General features: G+C 41.6%; 1 protein-coding gene across 6 annotated transcripts in view; it reads right to left on the minus strand.

Moving 5' to 3' along the window:
- Positions 1-297: 297 nt before the first annotated feature.
- Positions 298-17,020, minus strand: part of LOC146700414 (transcription factor COE1) — an 89,864-nt gene continuing 73,141 nt past the window's right edge. Inside the window, exons 11-17 of one of the 6 annotated variants that reach the window (XM_085470593.1) lie at positions 16,712-16,800; positions 8,498-8,563; positions 8,251-8,413; positions 7,171-7,353; positions 6,240-6,437; positions 4,138-4,206; positions 298-2,762 (exon numbers count right to left, since the gene is read on the minus strand). In XM_085470593.1, the coding sequence (XP_085326719.1) occupies positions 4,139-4,206; positions 6,240-6,437; positions 7,171-7,353; positions 8,251-8,413; positions 8,498-8,563; positions 16,712-16,800 (767 nt within the window). In that variant the 3' untranslated portion in view covers positions 298-2,762; position 4,138. Of the gene's footprint in view, positions 2,763-4,137; positions 4,207-6,239; positions 6,438-7,170; positions 7,357-8,250; positions 8,414-8,497; positions 8,564-16,711; positions 16,801-17,020 lie in introns of all 6 variants that reach the window. The other 5 variants (XM_085470592.1, XM_085470591.1, XM_085470596.1 and 2 more) reach the window with 5 other exon arrangements.

Here is a 17,020-nt window from a genome sequence, read left to right on the forward strand (position 1 = left end):
GAACTACAAATTAAATTTCTTTTAGCAATTATTGTTTTTTCTTAATGTCACAATTCCAACCCTGCTCCTTTACCCGGGCTTGGACCGGCAAGTGACCGGAAATAGGCACTCTGGTGGAGTTACTTTGTGTGTGTGTGTTTATAAGTAGTTTTAAACCTTGTGATCCACAAAACAGCATAAGAGTAAAAGAGTAAAAGAAGAACTGACTGCATTACAGCACCCGCTGCTTGTTCAGAGTAAAAGAGATACGCGCTTTCACGTCTTTTTTTAGCGACTTTTTTTCTAAAAAAAAGTCGCTAAGGGGTCTGAAAACTCGCTAAATATAGCAATAAAGTCGCTAAGTTGGCAACACTGCGTCAGACTTAACGACTGGATACCTACGTCATGGCTTTTTGCAAATGGCGGGACCTATCATTCAGGACGAGCACCAATATAAACAGTGACTGGGCCGTTGTGACATCACATTTGGCATGTTACACAACCAGTGCAGGGACCATAAAGCATAAACCTGGCTTAAAGATGTGCTTGTGTGTTAAGCACAGACAGATAACTTAAAATGGCATTTTCATTTTTTATGATGTGTGACAAGAAACATCATATTAATAATTGTGGCGTAAGACTGTTTAAGCATAAATGTCTCAAAAAGGGCTTTGGCAAAAATAACATATTTTAAGACTTCAAGACTGTAAAAAACACACACACTGCAGCTAGTTTTTACACAGCGGGCATTTAAGACATGTTGCTGGCTATTTGTTCTGCGCTGCAAAAAATGCCATTTTTTTATACCTCAGGTCACAAATAGTGCAAAATACTGAACCAATGAGTCATCTGAATGAAACATAAACATCAGAATTACAATATGACGTCCCTATCAGGATTACACAATATATCAGGTTTTTTTTTAAATGATGTAACAAAACTATGAATTACAGGTTAGTGATGTCGGCGATCCTTTCATTCTCTATATGTGCATGCACAACTTTTTAATCATTAGTTATTGTTAATTTCTTGCTCTCCTGTGTGTTTTGTCCTCTCCTCCTTCCCTCACCACTAACATATTGCAGCAGTCGGCTGCCACTCCTTAAGCATGGTTCGGCTGGAGGTTTCTTCCTGTTAAAGGGAGTTTTTCCTTCCCACTGTCGCCAAGTGCTTATACATAGGGGGCTGGCTGTCTTATAGTTGAGGTTTCTTTACGATCTAAAGCCCCTTGAAGCGAATACTGCTGTGATTTGATGCTATATAAATAAAAATAAAAAACTGAATTAAAGTAACGATTAAGCACAAATACAACTTGGTTCAGGTGGAATGAAGAGCATTTCTTTGTTAGTATTGCATGTTTTCTTGACCTATCCTAGAATCACACTTGTATTACTGCAGTCACTACAAAAACGTAAGCTTTCTTCATTTGAGCGCAGCTGCTGAAAGGTCTAATGTTGCTGTTCTTCTTGCAAGGACTCGTTGGCATTTGTTTTCACAAACACTTTTTGAAAAAAACGATTGTTCTTAATCCTCAGTTGCAATGTTTTGAACTTGACATTTGTTGCAGCGCAGCACTTTTCCCACTCAAGTTTCAAATCAAACTAGATGAGAAAGCAGGCAAGGAAAAAAGAAGCACAATCTGATTGGCCGGCTGATAAAAAAACAAAAAACAAAATAACAAACACAGCAAACCAAAAAAACCAAAGAAATATTTTTCAATTATGACAAAACTCAAGAAAACAAATCTCACACATCTAAATAAAAGTCTAAATTGCAGCAGTCTTTTAAGACATGTCCTCCCTCTCATAGAGGTCTCTGCGGCTGTATGCGTCTCAACCAGTTGCTGTAACAGGGATAATTGAGGGTAGGGGTCAAATCCTGAGCAGTGAAGCTGCTATTGGCACACAAAAATAATGTACTACTGTGTGGGAAAGGATCTGTGATCATTTGTTTCCTTTTTACATGCATCTACTGTCAAATCTATCTTCTACTACAAGTGAAGCAAGTCTGTTGGCTGAAAGACTGAAGATGCAGGACAGATGTATGTAGAGGAGGCTCAAAGTAAACTTCTTAAATGGCTAAAACTGGAGCATCAGATGCGGATAAGAAGCTTCCTCTTTTTTCCTCTTGGCGTGGCAAGGATTTGGCAAAGAGAAGTGAAAGCGTGTGTGAGTGTGTGTCTGGTTTGGCTTGTCTGTGTTGGCTGGATTTGACCCTGTGACTTCATCATCATTTTGACTCATCATCACTTCATCATTATCAGGTATGCTTCACATTTTACTCCTTCATTAAAGACAAAACTTCTTAAATAGAAACCACCTCGTGTAGGTTACAGTTAGAAGATGATTATCACACATAAACTGTTGCGTGAAAAGAAAAAAAAAGTCAACAAACACTCATGGGAGGAAGTGGATTCTCTCCAAAATAAATACACTTCCTGTGTCCTTGGAGAGTTGTAAGAGGCGTGGCCGTTCTCCTATAAAAAGCATCAAGGTGTACAAAGTCTAAACAACTTATTTTCTTGCAAACAGTTTGTTTTTTGTTCTTCTTCTTTTTCTCTCGAAGTTGTTTTGTTGTGTTAGAAAGGGCCTGAGTTGGGTTTGTTCCTTCAAATCGGGACAACTCCTTCCATCGCCGACCAGAGTCAGACTCACACTGAAGCCTCCACCACGATCAGTGAGAGTGTGCTTGGTTCAACTCTCTCTCTCTCACTCACACACGCACACACAAAATCATGCACACACACTTTTACATGGGTGGGACGATCATTCCCGGGATTGCTGCTGGGTGGGAGAAAGAGAAAAAAAAGAGAAAAGAGGGAGAGGAAGGAGGGGAAGAGAAGGAAAAATTAACTGTTAAAAACACAGCCAAATATTTCATCATCATAAAAAATCCCCCCTTTAAATACATCAATATGTTTTCCCATCTGCGCAGCTGTGTGACCGAAGCGACATTTAAAACATCAATAGACAAATAAATCAGTAAAGTGGTGCGGGGACGCATCTTTTAAGCTCACACACATTTAATTATGCGCAGCAACAGTTGGCATATTTTAACTGTATGTTTGTACGTGTGCCTGACAGATTGCATCATGGCATGTGCTGCCTTTAAACCCGAGGGATGGGTGTCAACATGTGAGAAGCAGAGCTCAGCCCAAAAGTGACACACACATACATGTCGCACACACAGAGCCGCGTTTACATCACTTCAGAGGACATTACTTTGGACATTATGTTCACTTCCTGGAGAATTACCCCAACCGTAACCACAACTACTGCTTGCCTGACCCCTACCTTTGCCCTGCACATTATCCTTGGTGGGCCCCTGTTGCTTTGAATACAGAGGTATGTTCCCATGAAATGTGCACAGCAAACTGGAGAAATTATTAAGTGAACAGTTTTTTATTTCACAGTGAGTGAAAACTATCAAGAAAAAAAGGATTAATTTATTTTAGTACCAGCATGACAAAATTGTTTCAGTAAAACCTCCAGTTTTTTCCTTTCAGTCACACACACACACACACACACACACACACACACACACACACACACACACACACACCATGGAGCAGGTAGACTGACTGTAAAAACTGTCAAGAGAGTCGAACAGCTGTCATTGTTGATCGCTCCCTAGTAAGCTGCTAGTGTGTGATCACCCAGTGTCTGTGACAGAGGAAAGTGTGTGTGTGTGTGTGTGTGGAGCTGTAAGTGGGATGTGTTTATTTCAGCTGTGCTTTGAGGCTACGCTTTGAGTTCCCACACCCCCGCACATGCTCACTCTACACACACGCTCACATACAGCTACACAAAGCCAGTGATGTTGAGCAATAAATTTTCCACTCCAAATGTCTTTTTTGGGTGGGGGTCTTTGTAAATATCTAACTTCCCATCTTTCTTCCCAGCCAATAGGAAGACAGGGAGGAGTTACCCAGCAAAACAAATTTCTTGATCTGTACACGAGAAGAATGAAGAGTTGGCGATGAGGCGGGAGAGAGGGAAAGAAAAGCCGTACAAGGGTGAAAAAGCAGGAAAGTGTTTGCGCAATCGTTCAGTGGAAGATGTGAAACACGGCAATGGTTGCTTCAGTGAAATTAGTTGAGTAAATGTTCCAATGTAATGAGTTAACAGAGCTGAAGGAAGAATCAGTAGAGGAACATACTTCAGGTGAAGGCCAGGCCTTGTAGAGAGCTGGCTGTTGAGTACTTGCTAGAGTCCACAAATGTTTGATCTGGTAGAGAGAGGAAGGGAGAAATGATAAGGGAAGGGTGGCAGTTCAGAGGAATAATAAAGAGGGGAGGTTAGAAGTAAAAAGAAAAGACAGGAAAAAGAACTGAAAATGTTTTAATCCAAACTATTAAGCAAAACAAAAATAAAATTTAGATACAATAGTTTAAAGTTTAAAAAAAAAAGCTATTTAAATAGTTTAAACGTGGCGTTCTCAAAGTTTTGGTCACTGCTTGCCAATTTACTCTTAGTTACACAGGCCTAGAGACAGCCTGTTGGCAACCATGGCGCTGCTCCCAAAGAGGTATTAAGGTTTCCAGATGTGACAAATGCGCACTTTGTCTGCCATATTGGACATGATACATTCTTCAAATGGCTAGCAGTGGTTGCTGGAGGTTGGTGACTCTCACAAATCACCAAAGTTATTGTTGTTGTCGGTAGTTTTTCACGTTTGTCTGCAAATACTTGCTAACTACTTGCCGAGTGGGAGTACAACGTGAAAAAGTGCAACACAAAATGGTAAAAGAAGGTTTGCCTTCAAAGTAAAGGTTATACCTGTAACCAATATGGTTCAAAACACGTGACATTTACTTTAAAGTCAAACAATCGCCATTTCCAGTTTGAGTTACACTTTTCACAGTTTTACTACAGTTTGGAAAGTAGCTGGACGGTGTTTGTAGACAAGACCGTCTACAGCAGGGGTAGGCAACTCCAGGCCTCAAGTGCTGGTGTCCTGCAGGTTTTAGATCCCACCCTGGGTTAACACACCTGAATCAAATGATTAGTTCATTACAAGGCCTCTGGAGAACTTCAAGACATGTTGAGGAGGTAATTTAGCCATTTAAGTCAGCTGTGTTGAATCAAGGACACGTCTAGTTCATGAAATCAGTCTATGTGACTGATTTCAACTAGGAACAGGCAGCAACCTCCAGAAACGTTAAACCAGCTGGTTAGGTAGCACATACCTTTCCATAGCAATGGCAAGCTGGCATCAGTTTGCCAACTAGTCTCTAGGCCTGTATGGCTGAGGCCTTGGGGAACCAAAAATATTCTGAGGGCTGCAAATGTTAACATCCAACACAGTTATTTAGCGTTTGTCTGATTTAGGGGAAGGTGGCTGTCATCTTTGTGGTTGTTTATGGCGTTTTAACCTTTATAGAGACTGCAACATTTCTTAATAGCAGCTGTATTTGTAAGTGTTGGATAATGTTTAGTCTGCTATGAAACAGAAGAGAAATGTTGCCTTGGTCTCATTCTGAGCTGCTATATAGCACAATGTGACATGAGCTAGGACTGAAAGAAATACAGCATTGGATTATTTTCTTGTTGCACTTGCAGCTTCATAAAATGCTGCCACTGACCCATTAACTGCACTTTTATAACACTGAATTAAAGTTCCGCGTTTACATTTTCCTTCCTTTTCCAGTCATAAACTTATGTCGGTGTATAAGGGCTATTCTAAGTGGCAAGGGACGAGAACTTTCCAGATTCAACTTAAAGCTTTGGAAGGGATATTTTTATTATTCAAAAGTGGCAAAGTTAAGAGAGGAGAATTAGTTTAGCATTTTTTAAGTTGGATAAGCCTCATTACACCACAGATATTGTTGCCTGTAGTGTTTCAGGCCTGTAGCGCAGAAAAGAGAAAATTAATACTAATGAGTGAAAGTCATTTTAGCCCAGAATCACCTTATTACCATAAGCATGCAGACTCTCGAGACTCTGAATTGAATCTATTTGGAATAGCATTGTACCCATTTTCATTACAATCCAGTCAATAGCTCTTCCGTTATTTCACTAATAAACAGGAACGCCACAGGGGATGTTGGGACCAGTTTGGACCAAAGAAACTCATTAATCTAAAATATTTAACCCTAAAACAGTGTGTGCATGTGCTCACAATGCAGTAAGGATCTGAGAGGAGTTAGAGGATGATGTGACAGACTAGTTGAAAAAACAGGAACGAAATCATCCTAAACTCATGTGCTGGGGAAAATCCTACCTCGAAGCACCATATGATAGACTAACATGCTAAATTACCTTGAAGCCCGTTGCCGTTGGCACTGGTGCAGGAGGGTGGAGGGGACGACGAGGGCCTGACTACCGGAGCAAAGGCGGACTTTTGTTTAACTGCTGCTGACACCATGTTGGCTGGAGAGAAGGAGAAGACACCAGAAGAGGAGGAGCAGTTGGAGGGAAGAGAGGTGGAGGAGGCCATAGTAGGACTGGATGGAACAACTGGAGAGACAGGAGAGAGCAGACAGAAATTAAAATAAAAATGATTAAAGCTTCAGAAACTAATAGTTGATTCTCTTTTGAATGAAATGGGAGCACCTTCTTCCCTATTTGAGATATAAAGTGTGCTCATGGTGTGCAAATACAGGCAAAATTTGCTTTTCATTGTAAACAAATCAGGTTCCAGAGTTGTCAGATGTCCATCTATTGCATGTGGCTTAAAATGAACTTCATGGGAAGTGTCACCAGATGGTTCCAGTCTTCCAGTTTACTCTTCTCAAACAAAAAAATCTCGCTTCTCTCTACGTGGCTCCACTCTTCCCTCCCTCTCTGCTTTTTTTTTTTGGTCTTTCCTTTCTGCTAAATGGAAATGGGATGCAATTAACCAACAGAGGGAGAAGAGGTGTGGCTGTCAGATAAAAGGCACTCTGGGAAGGAGGGAAGAGATGGACGGAGGACAAAATGGAGCGATGAGCCGTGAGTTGGTGATTGTTTTTGAAGACGCTGTGACAGAAAGCCCCATGGGGGAATCTCCACACAGCACATCTGAGACTTTCACTTTCTGTCCACAGGCATTTTGCGCGTGCGCGGTTCAGTATGCGTTTGTATGTGAGTGCATGGTGCTGCTTTCATCTGTGAGTCTGAAGGTACTGATGGTGTATGTGGGCAGTGTGGAGGACCTGAAATTAAATGGCAGCGGTGCAAACACATTGTAAAGGTGCACAGATCCACTCACTAGCATAAGGCGAGTTGGCTGCAGAGCCATTGAGGAAAGTGGGCGAGCCTCCCAGGTTGGTCATGCCGGTGTTGTTGGCGTAGCCATTCATGGTGCTGGTGACTGAGGTGTAACTGGTCTGCTGAGGTGTGGAGCTGGGCACATAACCGTGGGGTGACACACTACTGCTGCTGCGCACAAAACCTGCTGGAAATACGGAAAAAGGACTGAAGTGATGCTAATTAAAATAATTTATAATACACATCTCCACACACGGGAAGTTTCAATTTAGCATTTCCCTGGTTGCAGAACAGAACTCCACAGAAAGTGGAACAGTGGAAGCATGGAGTGTGTGGACATTGAAGATTTCCAGGGCTTCCAGTGTAGCCAAAGAACAGACTTCCTGTTCCATGTATTGTTCTTTTTTTATAAATTAAAATTTAAAATAGTGAATAAACAAAACTAAATTGGCAATGGGCCTGAGGTAGAATTTCAGAAAATGAAACCCCTCTTTTGCTTTGCACAGTGATTTTTTTTCCTTGCCAAGAGGAAGATTGACATGGTTTGGACATGTGCAGAGGAGGGAAAGTGGATATAATGGACATAGGATGTTGAATATAGAGTTGCCAGGCAGGAAGAAAAGAGGAAGACCTCAGAGGAGGTTTGTGGATGTAGTGACATGCAGAGGTTTGGTGTGACAGAGGAGGATGCTTGGGATGATCCACTGTGGTGACCTCTATATGGAGCAGCCTAAAGAGGAAGAAGATGTAGCTGAAGCCTGTTTAAACATGATTGGTCAGTAGGTCAGGTAGCTCCAAACAGAGACCAGAGAGTTTGAGTCTTGCCTTCAGATTCTGTATATAAATATATATAATAAATATATATGTTTATAGAGATTAAATACTATGGGATGGCTGATAAAGAAACAAATATCCTGCCTTTGATTTAAAACCAAAAATTACAAAGTTCCCTGTAAACCAATTTTAAACATGTCCCTGCAAATATGTAATAAAATGAGCTCATATGGTGTTTTTAGGCTGCGCTGTAGCGATGTTAAGTATTTAATGGCAAATGCTAAACAGCATGATGACAAATTCTTACCCTGATTGGCTTGTGAGGGTTCGGATACGTTGACGGACAGCTGCCCGGTGAAAGAGTTGACTCCCATCATGCCACTGTGAGTTGAACTGGAAAGCTGGGTGTGACCTCGAGGAACGCTGTAAAGAGCTTCTGCGATGTCTGCTGCACGTTTGAGGATGATCTCCTGCAGGAAGAAGAAAGCGCTTTAGAATAAACACAATGGCAAAGTACTGATTTCCCTCTTTCCATGCGGTGTGTGTATGTGTACCTGGTTATTATGAGGCAAACCATAGAGGGCTTCCACCAGGTCTGCTGCTCTCTTCAGAATGACCTCCTGACACAAAGAGAGAGAAAAGTTGAAGACAGCAGCACGTATTACAGTTAATCACCTGTAACTGTCTCCTTCTTTCTACTTACATTTCCTTAAGAGACGGGAAGTATGAAAAACCTTGAATCCATAAAGTAAAATTGAGCTTCACACACATGAAGGCACACCCATAATTTCCACTTATAATAGTTGCTAAATGATACACATGTGCATTCCCTTTCCCCTTACTTCACATCCATTTTACCATCTACTCACGATAAACAAATTGCTCCTCAGTCCTTTTAAAGGCAGATTACCTGCTGTCAAGTCAAGTGCTTTTATGTGCCTGTGCATCTTAATGACATCTTAAGGTGACAGGTATTTAAAATATACTCTGAAGTCAATCTAAAGTGCTGCAGGCTCTTCTGCCGTGCATCTCTGTTCAAAATAGACCACAGTGTGAGTAGTTTTGGTCTCGTGCTGCTCTATTTGTTTAACAGGCCAGGTGACCAATAAAGCCAGATTAAGCTAGTTTTCATTCACATTTTCTGGATCTTGTGATGGAAAGTGCAATCAGTTATTTGAGGATTTGATGCCTTCCCCTCCCCCACTTGTTCATGTCAGTCCTCCCCACACCCTCCCCTTCTTCTGCTTTCCTGGTCCAGCTTCAAGTGTTTCTCCTCCACTTCCTTTTTGCCATTTTGCACACATGCTGGGAATCGTCTCCTCCGTCTTCCACTCTGTTTTGCTCTTTTGCCAAGCCTCTTTATTGTTTCTCCTTGCTTCCTCACCCGCCCGCCCTCTTGGTTTCTTCCTCTTTCTCTCTGCGCCCACCCCGGGGTCTAAGGTGTCTTGTTTAACAGTTAATGTGTTGTCGTTTCCACAGCGTGAGGCTGCCCGGTGACAGAGAGAAAATTACTCTGTGCTTCACAGTATTAACCTGCACCGTGTGACACGCTCACACACGTACTTACAGTTGGCTGCATGTGTGCTCTCCTGCGAGTTTGTGCCTGGTGGAACATATTGCCTCTCCATCAGTGTGTGTCTGTGTGTGCGTGTGTGAGGTCACAGAGCCAGTCAGCAGTTTTAGTGTGCCTGTCCACGGTGCTAAATTCAATCTCTTACACATTATTATGGTCTGGCTGCCTCTCTGTTAACCTCTCATTATTAGACTGGTGAGCTGAGACACACACACACACACGCACGCACGCACGCACGCACGCACGCACGCACGCACGCACACACACACACACACACACACAGAAATCTGATCCTGACTGTTCGAGTGGTTCCAGTAAGGCCAGTAGCTGATAAACGGGAAGGAAAGATGATCCTCTGGTAACATCATCATTATCAGGTCTGCAGGCTTTGGCTGCTACGTGATTCAAGTGTCTGGAATCGATGCACTCTGAATACTTTGTTCATATTTAGACGCACACATACATCACCTAATTAATCTTTCAGGTTGTGCTTGTCCGTAAATAGGAAAGTATGTTCGTCAGATTACCTCCTGGCTAATACAGATAAGTAACACTTCCAGCTACGTTTAGCTGACGTGAATGAGACTTAACGGGTTGTCAAAAAGCCCAACGATCCAGTTTTGACGTCCTATGGGCCTCGACAGCCTGCAGCCGCTTCAGAAACTAGGTAAAAAGTTCAAATTTGCTTAAAAAGTTGCACATGTCTAAATATTCCAGGTTTCCGTTTAAAAACTGCTCATCTGGTGATTTACATGTAAAAGTTTAGGTACAGAGAGTGGACTTTATTACTTATTTCCATAATCCTGTCCAAGTTTAGATGTTTGCATGGATGTTTTTGACATGCAAATCACCAAATCAAAACTCACTGGGGTGTTTTTGGATCAACCACCTCCTTCGTGTTTCTGCCCATCAACTGCTGTCTCGGCTTACTGCGGATAATGATGAATTATGACAAGTGATGGAAACCATCTCTGAAATGTTTACTTGTTAACCATGAATCCTTTTGTTTACTTTAATTGCTGCAATAAAGTCCAATTTTACAGCTTTTTATCTCTGCTTGATTCTTTCTTGATCATGCCACATTTCATCTATTGTCAGGTATTTATGGAATATATACCTGACAAGCACTCATTTGTCATTTCAATTTTGTGTGTTTGTGTTTTGTCACTTTTCCAACTCAACATTGGATCGAATAAAGGATGCAAGTCCTTGATTGAGTTTATATAACTGCTTCTCCAGACTTTTGTAACCTTTAGCATAATCTATTCCTGTCTGTTTCGGGTAAAAATGCAGACAAACAGTTCGTCTGCCAGACTCACAGAGAGAGAGAGAGAGGCGGGAGGTGAGCTAAAGGGAAGGCAGATCTGCTGGCAAAGAGAAAGAATAACAGGAGGTGTCTAGGTGCTTTTACTGTCTGAGTTATGACCAGCACTAATGCGATAACCATACATTACACACACACGCAGACACACACATGTTGTATGCATTAGGACCAGGAAATGCTGAGCCGAGTCTCTGCGGGGTCAGATGTGTGTGTAACGTGCGTGTGCCAGGCCGGCACAGACACGGCACACACATGACTTATTCCTCCCTAATGCTGGCACATTAGCTGCCCGATCCGCTTCTAATGCGCCATTAGGGATGCCGTACATGCAGGGTCACACCTCGCAGTGAGATGATGTCATACTTTACATGTGGACTCACGGGAGATATCAGGTCCGATCACACACAGATACAGAGGTACTGACGTGTTCACTCATACACACGTCCTTTAGGGAGCGTTTCTTCTCTTGCTAAAAACGCTGCCAGATAGTGTTAGTACTTGAGGCTTCAGATTTTATTTCTTCTCATGGGTGGTGAGGTGGTGTCAACAAAGATATGTGTGACACACACACGGATTTAGAGTAGTTTCAAATATGTGTGTTCATGCATCACCACAGTTACTCATAATGGTGATGCTGATGACATGACCTCAGTTATGTACGACATCATCAAAAGGAGTTGCATAGCAATGTCAACTGAGTGAGTCACCAGAGGAAGTCACCACTCTTACAAGGGTGACACATACTGGTCAACCTTTAAAACCATGAACACCCAAAACCTGAACTTAAGGAAAAGAGAGAGACGTGTCTGTGTCGAATGATCCAACAAAAGGAAAATATGCTTCCCAAATAACCGTTTACCAAGAAAAGAAATGTGTGAACTGCACCAATTCACTTCCATTACGACACTGAAGCATCACCTGTTCATGTCTCTACCTTATAACATATACCACCATCATTGAGGTGACTGTTGTTGTGATTTGGCTCTAAGTAAGACTGAATTGAAGTGAATTTGTGGACTTTACTTTTGAAGCCTCGAGTTGAGCGTCGTGTCACACCATGAGGGAGGAAGAGGCAGAAACACTGCATTCTCGGGTCCACCCTAAAGCAAACCCAGACTTATCATCTTTTTTACTCTAGCAGGGAGGATAATTTTCAAAATGAACTTAATGAAACTTAATAGAAAAGTTTTTACTGAGGTAAAACATCGAGTGAGGACTGAGCAATCACTCACACAGATGACGAGCAGTGGGTGGGTGATGTGCACATGCAAAATTTGGCCCTTGATTTTACAAAATGTATCTTTACCCCAGATAAGAAGCAAGATTATTATCTGAACAAATATAACCTTAAAATGGCGATCTGATGGGGAATTCTCATAACTATTCTTCAGGTTTTATGAATTAAAACCAGGTTAATGTTAAAAACGATGGAAACCACTATAGAAAAGTCGCTGACTTTTCAAAATAAAATGACACTCGTGATGTTGAAAACACAGCCTACTGTATGTGTCTTCAGGCGTAACGGTCCATATGTGCGTCGCTGTGTACAGAAAGTGTACGTGCACGTACATATGGCTGGATGTTGAAGAGATCACAGTGACACAAACTGGCAGCTGAATATTGCTGTGTGTTTGTGTGTGTGTGTGTGTGTGTGTGTTTGTGTGTGTGTAGCCAACAAAATCCCCTGAATGTTCACTGAACAATTATCGAATCGGCTGTCCACTGGTAATCCTCTCACACACTCCACTGCCCCGCCTGTTTGTCTGTCCGTCTGTCCGTCTGTCTTCTTTTTAGGCCTGGAAACAAACTCCTATAACTTCGATAAATGGGCTGATCGATTCTCAGGATGAGCAGCCAAGACTGTGGTGTGTGTACACGTGTGTGTGTCTGCATGTGTGTGGCTCTGGCGCCAACCGAAACACCCCCACTATATTCCATCGCCCAAACTTATTTCGCTCACCTGCTCACATGCACATACTCGCCATCATTATAACCATTTTCATATTGTTCTCTTATGTATCCAGCATCGCACTAACAGATAAGACAAATCCCCATGCAGTCCCTCCCTCTCTCTCTCTCTCCCTCTCTCTTTGGTGAGCAGCAATAATGAAGTCTCAGTTTGATCGACCACACGGCTACAAAATGATGAATTACCCAGCGACGGCCACACACATGCATCACACGCACAAAGACACACTCACACACAGAAGCAGATACAAGCATGTGCGATGAACCTTGATCTAAAGTGGGAGCACTGACGGTATAACACAGTTAATAACAAAGAAAGTACAGACTGTATTCAAATAAAGTCTGGCTTTAAAAGCTTTCTGTCATCAGAATGATCTCTTTCTTTTTTTTGTAAATTGGCTCCACAGTGCTGTAAGCCTCAGAGAAATGCATGAACAGAGGTGAGGGGGAGATGGGATTGTACACTTGTTTTTCTCAGACTTTTGTCAATCATTGTCTAATTTCAAAAGTGATCTGAACTCATTTGCCATGTTTTTCACCCTTTACCCTGTGCCTGAAGAAACTGTGACATGTCCCTTGGTGAACAGACGCTTATTATCTTAAACCTCACTTCTCATGCTCCCGAAGAACTTCATCTTGATCTCACCATGACTGAAAATCTCTGGGAGATGCTTCATGTTTGGCTTTGATTAATTCTTTATCATCTGTTGCTTCAGTGTGACACCTGATCAATGCATGGCATTACTTTGGTTGCTCTGATTGTAGCTTTATATAAAAATATTTTCCATGGCTTCAATAATGAGCCTGACCAGTTTTGATGGGAGTAAAAAAATAAAATAAAATGAAATAAAAAAAACAGGCCAAGAAAAAAATACTTTATAGTGCTTTGGGGTCAGATGTGATAATATTTGGTTCTAAAGGTATTTATGGATACATTTATTTGCTCGGCGTGCTCATTTGTTTTTTTTTTAACTGACAAACTTAAGCCAAAAAAAGAAAATATGTCAACTAAGGCCGAGATAAGGCAAGATTGTTCAACTCCCCCTTTAAATATTTCACTTTTCATCACTTTTCTCATGAAGAGTTTTTTGGATTAAGGAATGCACACCTGCTATGTGCAAGAAGAAGAAACAGAAGAAAAAACTTAATTAGCATCCAGTGTTGCCAGTTAGTTAAGTGGCAATTTTGTCACATTACCAGCATATTTTGCAGAAAGCTTCAACTCAAACACAGCAGATTTTTCAGTGTGGTCTAAGTTTATTATTCCCCCCCTTTTCGATTTCATGTGAAACACAACAAAACAAGCTGGAAGCATTATGTATTACATGTTAGCAGGGCGTGTCTCTTGCTCACAAATTAAGCAGAAAGTCCGATTATGCTTGAAAAAGTGAGTCAGTCACTTCTCTGACTCAGCCTTTACCAGAAGCTCCTACTAACATCACTTATGGTATTGCACGCTTCAGGTTGCGAACCTCATTTCCTGCACAGATTTTTCTGCAGCACTTATTGCATTTATAGTAAGCTGAAACAGGACAGGCCTGCTCAGAAAAGCTTTTAAAAGAGTTAAATCTTCTCTGATGGGCTGGCTTCATTCCTCATATCCATCCCTGACTGCGATAACTTTTTGCACAATGTATGCTGTATTTATGTTAAGCCTTAAAAACGCAAAACACATTTTCAATCTGCCCAGTGCAACACAACAAACAACAAATGGACCATAGGTAATGAGTTACACTGAACTATCTTAGAATTGCCTGCATACGCAGACCATTAAAGAGGTGCCTGTTTAACCAGTGCAAAAATATACTGAAATTAACTGTTCCTATTCTTGAGAAGTATTGAACCATTGGCGTCATGGACCAGGAGAGTGACTCACAACTCACAACTCACAACAGTGAGCTGCATAATATCCCATTGTTTGGGTTGTAAATTGATTTAAATGTATTCTTTAAAGCAGTGACTTGAAAAACTTGTCCAAATAACAATCATACTACTATATCACCCATGATTAAATGGTTAAGACAAAATGTTGATGGTCATACCCCTACAGCTGCGATCCATCCTCAGACAAGACTATGAATATTTGTGCACGGTGAATATAGTATAGGTTTGAGTAGGGAAATAGCATGGTTATGGGATAAAGCGAAGATAGAGTTAGGCGGCAATGTTAAGAACAGATTGTTGCTACCGTAGATTACATGGACAAAAGTACTGGGCTGCACCTCTTAGATCCTACATCTGAATTACATTTAATTTTAGATGTTTTTTGGTCCATTGTCACTGCTGTATAAAATCAAGCATGTTCTAAAGAGCTCACTGAGTTTCAGAGTGGTACTGTAGTAGGATGCCACCAATGCAACAAGTCAGTTTGGGAAGTTTCCACAGAAACTCAGACACAAAGTGACAGACCGGGTAAAGTTACAGAGTGGGGCTGCTGAGTGCTGAGCTCCAGTGCATAAAAACTGCTAACGCTCTGCTGATTCAAAAGCTGATAAGCTACAAACCCCCTTCAGCATTAAAATCAGCACAAATAACGTGGTCTAGGAGCTTCATGACATGGGTTTCCATGTTCGAGCAGCTCCTGGGGGTGTTATCACCAAACTAAAGCAGAACTTTTAGGAGAAAGTCTTTCCACTTGGCAGTCATCTTAAAAAGCCCCTGGGGAGTTATCAGCAACAAGGACAAACTTTTATCTCATTGAAAAAGGAGAAAGCTACAACTTTAATCTTAATGATCAGTTATATCAAAATGCATGTATGGAACTATTGCTGATATGGCGCAGATATTATCTGTGTCTCTGGCTCATCTCAGCAGAGCACTGTAAACCTTAAGAATAAGAAAAAATGATAATTACACTCAGCTACATGTTCACTATGACATCCAGGACCCCATCCAGGGTGGCTGTAGAGCAGGCTGTAGGTAGTAGAGCAGGTCACCTACTATAAAGAAGGTTGATGTTTTGATCCTCATCATCTCATTTCTAAATTTGACCGTACTGTAGGTTTATTAGCTTTTAAGCAACAGTGAGCTCATTACTGTTTACCATAAGTGAAAGCAACAAATCCACCAGTTATGTTTATTGCGTAACGTATTGAACACGTTCCCACGGTGATGGTGGACATTACATCTGATTGATAACACATGTGGTTGATCCAGGGTGTCACCATGACCGTGATGACACAGCTGTATCACCACATCCATCACATCGTGACCAGCGCCCACTCTTTGATGATGTCACAGCAAAGACAGCCAATCATGGACTAGTTCCAGCAGGAATGGCGAACCAATCAACAGCAGCTGTTTACAAGGGCATGACCTCTGCCTTCACAGATACACAATTTCAGACTTGAAACAGGTCGACTTGTGAACACACACACACACACACACACACACACACACACACACACACACACACACACACACACACACACACACTTTGAGAGAAGTCATCCTGCATGTACAGAGCAAGATGACAGAGTTTGGTATCAAAGCGGAGCTCATCGTTTGGTGCTAATTGTTTACATCTGCTGAACCTTTAAACACGCTGCTTGATCTCCAGCTGATAAACAAATAATCAGATATGACTCTCTGATCTGGAAGAGACTCAAGCACTCACCCTGTAAATGTGGAACTAAGAAACTGACACACAAAGGGTTCACATAGAGGTAAAAGAACAGCCCACAGGAGATTTAAAAACACATATTCTCGTCAGAAATATAAAAAACAAGCATATACAAAGCAAATAAAATATAAGCACAAAGTTCTTTCATTCACATCTTTGTAAAGCTACAGTTTCTGTCCTTTTTGAAATATCCCTAAACAAAAGACAAGTTCTTGTTTTATTCTAAGTCCAACAAGCTGTGGTACAAATGGGCAAGTTGTGAATGTGAACTGTTTCGGTACCTTTGGCAGCCTCTCAGGGTCACCAGGGTGCCGAGGAATGACCTTCTGTAGCCTCTGGAAGCCGTAGTCGATGGTAGGTTCGTTTAACGCTGGAGAGGACAAAGAGAAACAGAAACAGAGGGAATAAGTAATATGGAAATTTCCTGAGAACAACTGGAAACACTCCATCTCCAGTGTTGACATCATGCTGCACTTGTGGGTGTAGCTGGAAAGTTTTCTGACATAAACCCATAACTCAATAACTGGGAGTTTAAATCTTTCAACTTTGCACCTGCATTGAGTGTTTATTCAGCCAATCAGTGGCTACAG

This window comes from Copadichromis virginalis, linkage group LG10 (assembly GCF_057382275.1).
Source record: "Copadichromis virginalis isolate Kocher_CV1m ecotype Utaka linkage group LG10, C_Virginalis_male_GT1.1, whole genome shotgun sequence".
Taxonomy (NCBI): Eukaryota; Metazoa; Chordata; class Actinopteri; order Cichliformes; family Cichlidae; genus Copadichromis; species Copadichromis virginalis.